The sequence below is a fragment of the Pongo pygmaeus genome, chromosome 8 (genome assembly GCF_028885625.2).
Source record: "Pongo pygmaeus isolate AG05252 chromosome 8, NHGRI_mPonPyg2-v2.0_pri, whole genome shotgun sequence".
NCBI lineage: Eukaryota > Metazoa > Chordata > Mammalia > Primates > Hominidae > Pongo > Pongo pygmaeus.
In genome coordinates, this window is record NC_072381.2 from 13,611,677 (window position 1) to 13,624,217 (window position 12,541).

The following is a 12,541-nucleotide window of genomic DNA, read 5'->3' on the forward strand; positions in this document are numbered from 1 at the left end:
TCGACACCCGTCACCGCTGTTGGACTCGGGGTCGACACCCGTCACCGCTGTTGGACGCGGGGTCGACACGCGTCACCGCTGTTGGACGCGGGGTCGACACCCGTCACCGCTGTTGGACGCGGGGTCGACACCCGTCACCGCTGTTGGACGCGGGGTCGACACCCGTCACCGCTGTTGGACGCGGGGTCGACACCCGTCACCGCTGTTGGACGCGGGGTCGACACCCGTCACCGCTGTTGGACGCGGGGTCGACACCCGTCACCGCTGTTGGACGCGGGGTCGACACCCGTCACCGCTGTTGGACGCGGGGTCGACACCCGTCACCGCTGTTGGACGCGGGGTCGACACCCGTCAACGCTGTTGGACGCGGGGTCGATACCCGTCAACGCTGTTGGACGCGGGGTCGATACCCGTCAATGCTGTTGGACGCGGGGTCGATACCCGTCACCGCTGTTGGACTCGGGGTCGATACCCGTCACTGCAGTTGGACTCGGCACCGCTGTTGGACTCGGGGTCGTACCCGTCACCGCTGTTGGACTCGGGGTCGATACCCGTCACCGCTGTTGGACTCGGGGTCGATACCCGTCACCGCTGTTGGACTCGGGGTCGATGCCCGTCACCGCTGTTGGACTCGGGGTCGATGCCCGTCATTGCTGTTGGACTCGGGTCAATACCCGACATTGCTGTTGGACTCCGGTCGATATCCGTCATCAGTGTTGGGCTCAGGTTGATACCCGTCATCGGTGTTGGACTCAGGTTGATATCCGTCATCGGTGTTGGACTCCGGTTGATACCCGTCATTGCTGTTAGACTCGGGTTGATACCCATCATCAGTGTTGGACTCGGGTTGATACCCTTCATCGCTTTTGGACTCTGGTCGATACTCATCATTGCTGTTAAACTCAGGTTGATACCTGTCATTGCTGTTGGACTCAGGAGCTCCGACTGTAGGGCTGCTGCTCCAAGGGGCATCTGAAAGCAATCAGAATCTCCTGTGGCTGTGTGTTCAAAATGCAGATTTCCTAAACCTACTAAATCTATCTCTTAGCATGGGACCCAGAAATCTGAATTTCGAACCACCACCCAGGAAATTCTGATGCACACTAAAATATGAGAACCATCGTGGAAGGGGCTGGAAGTAGAGGGCTACACACAGAGAAGAGCCGAGATTCAACATGACCTCTTTGTCACTGGGCCTTCATAAAACATGGGAAAATACAAACTACAACAACAACTAGGTGAGAGTTACAAACACGGCTGAGAGGCAAGCTATATTTCTGATGTAATTATACTGATGTTATGTATTATGTAATTATATCCTGTTTTAAGCAGATCTGATATGTAAAAATATGAACAGGTAAATTAACAGGTGATTAGTCATCTTCCCAAAGGATTCTTTCAGCATTCATCACTTTGATTCTGATTGCCAAACATTTAAACTAGAATTTGATTTACATACAACTTTGGAACACAAGCTATATCAAATGTTTACTCCCAAACTCTTTCCTTGTGTTTCTATGTACTGAAGAGTCTCAGAAGTATCTCTTTCTTGATGGAAGGGATCAAACTTCTTTTTTCCTCCCAAACACAATGGAGCTGATTCTCACTATCTTCAAGAAAAGACCTGCCCTGACACTAATAAAAAAATTGATGTATAGCTATATTTTAAACAGAAAATCACTCTGAATATGCTTTGCATAAACAACCGACTGGTCATCTGAAATCATTTCTATTTCCTAGTGGAATTTATAAAGAATCCAAAATGCTAGAGTTTAAGATAGAAATTAAAAACTGAGAAACCTTTCTTTCCTTTCAAATACTCCTTTTAGAAAGACTGAAGTGTTTAGTGTGCTGCAAAATGGCTTTGGAGTCAGACAGGCCTCGGGTGAAGTCCTGATTCCACCATTTGCTAGCTGTTTAAATTAAATAGGGTTACTTAATTTCTCATAGCCTCAGTGTCCTCTCCTATAAATGGAAATAAAATAATCAACATTGGAGGGGTACTCAAATCCAAGCTAATGTTTCAACCTTGTTCTTACAAAAAGTTTTGAGAACACAGATAAGTTACTATCAATAAATAAATCAGATGCAAATTCCACCCCAACCATATTAATTTAAATCTACGTGAGATCAAATAGAAAACAGCTATTCACTTTTTTTTTTATTAAATCCTAATGGAAATAGAGATACTATAAGATGACAAATACGGACCCTACAGGTATCTAGAGTCACAAGAATAAAACAAGAGGTTTTGGTGGTCATTTCTGCAGAGGCTGTGAAAGTGTGACAGTAAAAGCTGCCAGGCACCCGTTCTAATCTTGTAAGAAGCTCAATTATTTTTTTGGATGGCTACCAAACAAGGAGTGTTCCTTCCCAGAGAAGTTCTGATACCTGTGGCTGTCCAGACAGACCATCAAGGCTGGCCTCTCAGGAGAGCGGCAGTCTGTGCTGTGTGGCGTGAACTAAGAATCCCCAACAAGGTCTTCACTTGACATGCCTATGTAATTTCCACTGAATGCAAGAAGATTCAAGACTCCAGGACAGTTTAATAGTAATAAAACTTTCTCAACTAATCACTATGAAGTTGAATTAAAAATCCTACAACGGGGGCTCTAAAAATTGCTTTATTGCAACTGCATTTTCTGAAGAGCATTCAGGGATTCAAAGATCCTATCATATTTAGACAACTCTAACCATGTTAATTCTGCATGGTCTACCGAGTATATCACAGCAAGAACTAGATGTGGACCAATTCTAGCCTCAGCAGGTAAGGAAAACATACCTGGGTACTAACCTCCACTCTGGCTATAACATCAATTCTGAATCAAATCCAAGATACTAAGCTTTATCCCCAGCACTAAAACCTAAGACTCTACTTGGTAAGATCATAAGCTGTTTCTTCTTAAATTCAAAATGCTTAGGTGAATGTTTCTAATTAAAAACTCTTTCATCAGCAACACCTTCAGTCATACTTATCAATACATTTTAAATAAATTATCATTAAGTGTTAGTCACCACAAGACAGATAAGATTATGTAAAAAATACAATCTCTACAAAAGAGGCTTATATTTTATTTTTAAGATACTGTCATGGGGAATATTACCACTACAAAAAGCTTTGTTAATAATACCCAAAACAAACTTTTTTTCAGTCCATTTCTGTTCCTACTTATAAGAATTTTTTTTAAATTTTATATTATACTTTAAGTTTTAGGGTACATGTGCACAATGTGCAGGTTAGTTACATATGTATACATGTGCCATGCTGGTGTGCTGCACCCATTAACTCGTCATTTAGCATTAGGTATATCTCCTAAAGCTAGCCCTCCCCCCTCCCCCCCACCCCACAACAGTCCCCAGAGTGTGATGTTCCCCTTCCTGTGTCCATGTGTTCTCATTGTTCAATTCCCACCTATGAGTGAGAACATGCAGTGTTTGGTTTTTTGTTCTTGCGATAGTTTACTGAGAATCATGACTTCCAATTTCATCCATGTCCCTACAAAGGACATGAACTCATCATTTTTTATGGCTGCATAGTATTCCATGTTGTATATGTGCCACATTTTCTTAATCCAGTCTATCATTGTTGGACATTTGGGTTGGTTCCAAGTCTTTGCTATTGTGAATAGTGCCGCAATAAACATACATGTGCATGTGTCTTTATAGCAGCATGATTTATAGTCCTTTGGGTATATACCCAGTAATGGGATGGCTGGGTCAAATGGGATTTCTAGTTCTAGATCCCTGAGGAATCGCCACACTGACTTCCACAAGGGTTGAACTAGTTTACAGTCCCACCAACAGTGTAAAAGTGTTCCTATTTCTCCACATCCTCTCCAGCACCTGTTGTTTCCTGACTTTTTAATGATTGCCATTCTAACTGGTGTGAGATGGTATCTCATTGTGGTTTTGATTTGCCATTTCTCTGATGGCCAGTGATGGTGAGCATTTTTTCATGTGTTTTTTGGCTGCATAAATGTCTTGTTTTGAGAAGTGTCTGTTCATGTCCTTCGCCCACTTTTTGATAGGGTTGTTTGTTTTTTTCTTGTAAATTTGTTTGAGTTCATGTAGATTCTGGATATTAGCCCTAAACCAGGAAGAAGTTGAATCTCTGAATAGACCAATAAATAACAGGCTCTGAAATTGTGGTAATAATCAATAGCTTACCAACCAAAAAGAGTCCAGGACCAGATGGATTCACAGCCAAATTCTACCAGAGGTACAAGGAGGAACTGATACCATTCCTTGTGAAACTATTCCAATCAACAGAAAAAGAGGGAATACTCCCTAACTCATTTTATGAGGCCAGCATCATCCTGATACCAAAGCCGGGCAAAGACACAACAAAAAAAGAGAATTTTAGACCAATATCCTTGATGAACATTGATGCAAAAATCCTCAATAAAATACTGGCAAACCAAATCCAGCAGCACATCAAAAAGCTTATCCACCATGATCAAGTGGGCTTCATCCCTGGGATGCAAGGCTGTTTCAATATACGCAAATCAATAAATGTAATCCAGCATATAAACAGAACAAAAGACAAAAACCACATGATTATCTCAATAGATGCAGAAAAGGCCTTTGACAAAATTCAACAACCCTTCATGCTAAAAACTCTCAATAAATTAGGTACTGATGGGATGTATCTCAAAATAATAAGAGCTATCTATGACAAACCCACAGCCAGTATCATACTGAATGGGCAAAAACTGGAAGCATTCCCTTTGAAAACTGGCACAAGACAGGGATGCCCTCTCTCACCACTCCTATTCAACATAGTGTTGGAAGTTCTGGCCAGGGCAATTAGGCAGGAGAAGGAAATAAAGGGTATTCAATTAGGAAAAGAGGAAGTCAAATTGTCCCTGTTTGCAGATGACATGATTGTATATCTAGAAAACCCCACTGTCTCAGCCCAAAATCTCCTTAAACTGATAAGCAACTTCAGCAAAATCTCAGGATACAAAATCAATGTACAAAAATCACAAGCATTCTTATACACCAATAACAGACAAACAGAGAGCCAAATCATGAGTGAACTCCCATTCACAATTGCTCCAAAGAGAATAAAATACTTAGGAATCCAACTTACAAGGGACATGAAGGACCTCTTCAAGGAGAACTACAAATCACTGCTCAATGAAATAAAAGAGGATACAAACAAATGGAAGAACATTCCATGCTCATGGGTAGGAAGAATCAATATTGTGAAAATGGCCATACTGCCCAAGATAATTTATAGATTCAATGCCATCCCCATCAAGCTACCAATGACTTTCTTCACAGAATTGGAAAAAACTACTTTAAAGTTCATATGGAACCAAAAAAGAGCCCGCATCGCCAAGTCAATCCTAAGCCAAAAGAACAAAGCTGGAGGCATCATGCTACCTGACTTCAAACTATACTACAAGTCTACAGTAACCAAAACAGCATGGTACTGGTACCAAAACAGAGATATAGATCAATGGAACAGAACAGAGCCCTCAGAAATAACGCCGCATATCTACAACTATCTGATCTTTGACAAACCTGAGAAAAACAAGCAATGGGGAAAGGATTCCCTATTTAATAAATGGTGCTGGGAAAACTGGCTAGCCATATGTAGAAAGCTGAAACCGGATTCCTTCCTTACACCTTATACAAAAATCAATTCAAGATGGATTAAAGACTTAAACGTTAGACCTAAAACTATAAAAACCCTAGAAGAAAACCTAGGCATTACCATTCAGGACATAGGCATGGGCAAGGACTTCATGTCTAAAACACCAAAAGCAATGGCAACAAAAGCCAAAATTGACAAATGAGATCTAATTAAACTAAAGAGCTTCTGCACAGCAAAAGAAACTACCATCAGAGTGAACAGGCAACCTACAAAATGGGAGAAAATTTTCGCAACCTACTCATCTGACTTATAAGCATTTTATAGATTTTCATTCATTTTTTTCCCATTGTTGTTTTAACCACTCTAATAATCAGTTCTGTTTGAAACAAAATTGAACTCCTACTGTTATTTTCATTTCTGAGGTTTTGTAAAATTAGCCAGTCTTCATATGTTCCTAGATTACAGGACTTTTCAAATTAATACACTATTGGGACATTATCCCACAAGAGACTGAGTAAGAAAGACTGTATATTTAATATTTACAAAATCGTTTCCAAGGGGTGGTAGACAGCAATAATAGCAAGGATAGCCTTGACACTATTATGCATAAAGAAACCATTTTATCACTTTCTCATAGTACTCAGATTTGAAAGGCTCAGGTTAGGGAAATTTTTAAAAAAATCTCTACCAATAGCAAAAAAAAAGAAAAAAAAAAGACCTTCAATTAATAGCTACTTCTGAAAATCGCTTTGTATTGTAATATGTGGGTTAACCCACTTTTAACTAAGGAAAATATAGTAAAGAAAAATGTATTAAGAAGTTAAGAGAATTGTATTCAAATTTGTATTCAATTTTGGTTTCTATGTTTTAGCTTTCATTGGCATTTTATTAACTGGTAGAAATTTACAACAATGTTTTAATGTCAGTCATTCCAGATTAGTTATTCAAGAAGATGTAAGGATGGATGTTTAGTACTAGACCCATTATGTCAATAAATTAACATCAAAGTCAAGATGAAAAATAAAAACCTATGCCTCTTCACTCATCCCACGTGCATTGATGGAAATCCTGGTCTGTGTGAAGCTCTCAACATGTGTGCAGGGTAGGGTTCAGTCGAGTCTATGAAATAAACCGACTGCAGATAACAAGAGAAAAGTACACATTTTTAAGGTACACAGGGGCACCGCAGGAAAGAAAAGTGACATCTAGAAGCATATATACCCTCTTTATAGAGGAGAGGGGAGGGAGGATGGAGCAGACAAATTAGGGGAGCGTAAATGGTTTTGGGGAATGATGAATGAGGCCCTCAGAAGAACAGGTGACAGCCCGTGACAAAGTCTCTCTGGGTGTGGTGTCACTTCCAGTGTCCTCTCCTGTGATCGGAGTTAATTCCCCTGGTTCATGGCACTTCCAGGGAGGGAGTTCACAACTGAGTTCTCTTTGGAGGATCAGTCTTTGGGCAGATAACGGAGTTCAGAGAGAGCCACTCCCTGCATCTGCCGTTCCCCAAGTGCCCACAATTTGAAATAACCTGCACACCAAAGCAGCATTTCTTAAGGTAGCATCTCCTGAACTCTTTCAAGAGCAACAGGTAATAAACACATATTTAAGATAAAGCGTGTCCTTAAGAAACTTACAAGAAATTATCAGAATAAGTCAGGTAGAAATGTTGACTAGCCAGAATGAATGGAAAGTTCTTATAAAAGTCAAATCTGATACCACATTCACATTTGAATAAAAATGGTAAGAATGTACACCATAATCTAGTAAGAGTGAGATTAGGGTGGCCTTTTTGTTTTCAATATATTTTAAATCATTTACATTTTAAAATAAATATTATTTTGCAATCAGGAAAAAAATCAAAATCAAAATATATGTCTATGAATAAACACTGCAAATAGAAACACTGCAAATAGATAAACTATTTGTTGATTTAGGTTGTTGGTGGCTTATGGGATTTCCATCTGTTTTAAAGTTACTGGGTCGTTATTACAGAATTTTAATAGATTTAATTCAATAATAAAAGTGTATGGAAATTTCAAGTTCTTCAATTAGAATAATCTATTATATATTGGGAGCAAAGACCTCATTTGCCATTTTTATAGAGTACAGCAGTGAAGGAAATGAAGATGTGTCCTCTATTTGTAATATACTTTTTTCTTTTTTTTTTTGAGACCAAGTCTGGCCCTGTTGCCCAGGCTGGAGTGCAGTGGTGCGATCTCAGCTTACTGCAGCCTCCGCCTCCCAGGTTCAAGTGATTCTCCTGCCTCAGCCTCCCAAGTAGCTGGGACTACAGGTGTGCATCATCACACCCGGCTAATTTTTTTTAATTTTTAGTAGAGACGGGGTTTCACCATGTTGGCCAGGCTGGTCTTGAACTCCTGACCTGCAGTGATTCACCCGCCTTGGCCTCCCAAAGTGCAGGGATTACAGGTTTGAGCCACCGCGCCCGGCCTGTAATATACTTTTTCAAACTCTTGCATGATGTCTAGTCTAGATGGAAAGTGGCAGAAGAAACCCACATCGATCCACTTGTCACGATCTATTTCTTTACTATTATTAGGATGACTCTTCTACTGTCATTAAAATGGACTATGGTCATTTATGGTTCCCTAATTTCCAAATGCTTTCATAATATTAATATGCTGCCCTGGGGGAAAAAAAGAAAATTAAAACAATTCCTCGCTGCATTTCAGAAAAGTACCAGTAGCCTTGACCTTCCTGTTTTGAGAAGGGACCCTTCTTCACTTCAGGAAGTCCTACTTACATCATTGACCATTTTTCAAATTCTGTCATGTTGTTTGTAGTGTCACTTCAGGCTGAATCATTCTTTTCAGAAATGGCACAGTTTGTGATATCTCTGTAGCTTTTCGTATTTAATACAACTCAACTGTCACTTTAAGTGAAAAAATTCTGATTGAACATGAGAAATTCTCTGTTAATGAAGGCTTATGTCCTTCTGGCCATGAACAAAGGGTGCTTGGTACTTGCTAGTTCCATTTAAATACCGTATTATTTTATAAAGTTAATTGTGGACTTTCAAGCATCCTTTAAACACTATTGAATTCATTTACTCATTTTGCCAGATAATGGGGAACAGAAGGGGGCAGAGAAGGCCCTCTGAGTCAGTCCCACGTCACAACTGAACAATGCAGGAACTGAGCTAGGAAGCACAGCACCCCTATCCGTTATTCCAGTTTTAAGCAAGGCCTGATTCACAGTCTCATTTTCATGGAGTTGTGTTTAGATTTGAGACTTGGTTTATGTTCTTTTTGGTAAGAACTAAGTACTTCTATTTCCTAAAGTCACATTCATCAGATTGCTGAATATGGACATTTTAAAGTTAAGAGAAGTAGGTTTAGGATGTGGCACTGGATATAAATGCAGAGGTGCTCCCACGTGCCCGGGCATGGTCATCGTAGTGCAGTGGAATACAGACGCATGCTCAAAGGAGGTAAGGGGGAGAGACCCATAGTGGTCTCTGCATGGAGCTGGCATGACTCCATGGCACAAAACAAGAGAGACAAGAGCGGGCCAGGCACGTATGGGGACGCACAGGGTTTGATGTCACAGTAAGGTCACTTAGATTTAAAATGTCTTTAGAAGCAACAACCTGGTAGAGCAACTCTAAACTTTGGAGAGAACCATTTTACTTTATCTTTTTTTTTTTTTTTAAAGCATCATAGCTTTATTCTCATACTAAAACTTTAAGTTGAAGTCATATTTTGAGGAAGCTCTTAGTTAGAAATTACAAATTACCTGCATTTTCAAAGTCAAGAAAAAACTTCTTTTTGGTTCTGCAGCAGATCAAACTGGCTCTTAAATTGTTATTTTAACAAATTAACATTACCTTGAATAATGAATTCAAGTGGTATTTGGGGTGGTGAATTACAGAGCTCACACCCGAAAGCCATGTGAACGGCTAAATTGCCAACGGCAAATGAAACTGGCCACTAGTCAGTTTACTACAATTTCAGCTGCAACGTTACGGAATGAAGGCAAAGCTCAACGAAGAACCCACAAAATGAAATGATGCAGACCAACCTTTTATTGCACCCACAATATTTTGGTCTAGTCCTTTCCGGTTGTCATTGAGTCCTCTTTTCCTCTTCCCATTGGGTAAGGAGTTAGCCAAAGTCTTGTCATCAAAAAACGCACACACCAGTTTTCTAAACAGAAGGCTTCCTGAGCGAGTGTAGTTTGACAATATAGAGTCCAGCTGAGATTTAGGCATAAACACGTCAAAGCCTTCAGCAAGTTGTACTTCTGGCTACCAAAAGAACACAAATATTTCATTAAAAGCAAGATTTGAAGCATTTGACTTTGGGTACATGAGCAACAAAAAAACATCACTAGCTACTGAAATGTACATATCCTACAAATGAAAACACTCTTGGCTTTCTTTGTGTGCCAGGATCTGCTATTTATAAAACCAAGGACTAGTTATAACTTACGAAACAAGATGCTCTAATTCCAATATTGAGCCTTGTCAAAAGCAATGGAAAGAAAATAGCCGAGAGAAGGCTGGATAACCACAAAATCCTATCATTCTAGAGCTAACAGGGAGTTGAGACTTCTGGATGAAATATCCTCATTTTGTAAACAAAGGAACTAAGGCCCAAAGAGATCATAAAAAAAAAAAAAGATTGAGAAATAATTCAAATGTGCTCAGTGCAGTACAGTTACAGATCACTTTCTCATACACTAAATAACTTAATTTCTTTCCCCTAAGGACACAGATACGGGGCTAACCCAGAAGGCCCCTGGCTCCTTCTGCTATGCCAGTGGCTTTTAGCTGCGGAGCTATTTTTTTCCCCCAATGAAAACTTTTGTAAACTAATACGTAAAATAAGTAAAAATGATGAGCAGGTTTCCCAGGCAGTTTAAATCCACTCCCCATCCCTAATTTTGGGAGGAAAACATGAAACTATGTCCCAGATCACCCTTGGAAAACCAATGTGCTAGCACACTGCTTCCCTGGCAGGGACATCCTGACTGGGATATGGAATCAGAAGACGTCCAAGGTGCCTTTCAACTTGGATGCTATCGCACACGCTCGGCGCTCAGCACGCCTTCTCCAACAGCACGCCATGAGGTTTACAACTCACCTTTGAATCTTTCAACCCAGTGCACACCCTTTCCTTTACAAAGCCTTCCAAATGAACTGATCTCTTAACTCCTTCCTGCCATGGAGGTGGCTACAACTCTCTGTTCCTGCTGTTCATTTAGCAGACATATGATTCTATTTCTTACACTGTATTAGAATTATTTATTAGGTCGCAGCCCTCCCTGATCCTGAAGCTCAGATTTTGTATCTCTAGGATCTGGCATATAGCAGGCACTCCATAACTTCTCGTGGAATAGACGAAAGTTCATTAGTCATAACCTGCACTACCAAGTCATTTACTTGATTGTTGGTTATGACATGGTAGCTGTAAAATAATAACTTTAATATGAAGAAATGCAATTGGTACACTGTTGTTAGGAAAAAAGTCTGAAGAAAACCTCACTGAATGAAGACATGCTGTCAAAGCTGATTCTTAGATCTCCTATTCATCACTCTGCAAAACTGGCCCTGCTTTGCAGTTTCTAAATCACATCAGAAATGTGAGGATCCGGGATTAATTTCTCTCCTGGATAGTAAGAATGGTTATTTTTGTTTTTGTCCTATCACTTTTCAACATGCCACCCCACCTATGGTCAAAGTAAACAGGGCTCAGAGCATAGCTTAAATTCTTTGGATGACACAGGAAGGAGTTTGGTCCTGGTCCCTCCAAAATAGAACTTTTAACTGGAATATCCAGAAAGTCATCTCACGCTTCTGCTTCACTTTGCCATTCCATGTTTGGTCTCTGAATGTTTGGTGAATATCACCATACACAGCCATACTGTCAGGTTTTCCCCTTAACTTCTGCATCTTGCTGCTTGCTGGTTCCAGGTCTCCAGAGGAGGTTGTCTGAGCTGGAGGCTGCATCCCTAGTTCCCAGAACAGAGGTGGTACATACCAGGCACTCAATAAGTCTTTGTTGAATGATTCAATGTAGACACTATCAGGATTGAAAGAATTTTACCATCATAATTTAAAATGAAGTTTTATTCATAACCAGAGTTTTATTTTGCACATCCTATGCTGCATTTAGAACTTTTGTTCTAAATGAACTGATCTTGGATTTTTGCGAAGTGCTCCTGTATCATTTGAAAGCCATTAAAAAAAAATCCAAGTTTATCTTACAGAAGCAGCTACTCACAGCTATTTGAGGGTCTAGGGTGGTTCAGACGCTCTTAATGGCAAGAGAGGAAGGGGAAGGACACTAGTTACTCATATAATCTCAGTTTGATTCTGATGCCATTAAACAGGTACTTAAAACACTGACCTCTGAGACTTCCCCTTTGATTCATCCTGTGAACATGGACCCCAGTTTGAAAAACACTGACCTGAATGAGCTACCAGGCGGAACTGGCCACTCCTTTCTTCATGTGCTCATACTATTTTCTAAGAACACTGTTTACAGCACTTTTCACGCAGCATTTGCTTAGCTGGGAGTTTGCATTTGTCACTGGGATGAGGACTCTTGTATTTGGAGTGTCAAACACCCATTGACTGCCCAATAGATATTTGTCAGAATAAACAAAACAATATGTAAGAATTCATTTAAAATGACTGGTGTTGATTCACAGATCTTTTATCCCTGTATAAAGAAAGTGGGTTTGAAAGTTTGTCACGCTGTGCTCAGCACACCTGTGTCTTCTAACAGTTCATGTGGTACCTGCAGGAGTTGGGTGACCTGGAGAACAGTGACCCAGCTGTTTCAATACCTATTCACTGAGCCCCCTCCATGTGTAGGAATCTGAAGGCTGGTTCTGCAGGCAAGAAATATGCACAAATACCTATCCTATAAAGTCGAACGTGATAAAACATGAGAGAGAACAGAGCAAGTA

General features: G+C 40.3%; 1 protein-coding gene across 29 annotated transcripts in view; it reads right to left on the reverse strand.

The window, feature by feature from the left end:
* BEND7 (BEN domain containing 7) overlaps nucleotides 1-12,541 on the reverse strand; it is a 146,732-nt gene that overhangs the window by 89,115 nt on the left and 45,076 nt on the right. For 28 of the 29 annotated variants that reach the window (XR_008491912.2, XR_008491911.2, XR_010127393.1 and 25 more), the window contains one exon: nucleotides 9,647-9,872. Coding sequence is in view for 26 of the 29 variants with exons in the window: in XM_063669568.1 (XP_063525638.1) it covers nucleotides 9,647-9,872 (226 nt within the window). In the remaining 3 variants the exon portion in view is untranslated. Of the gene's footprint in view, nucleotides 1-9,646; nucleotides 9,873-12,541 lie in introns of those variants that run through there. The other variant, XM_054435407.2, reaches the window with a different exon arrangement.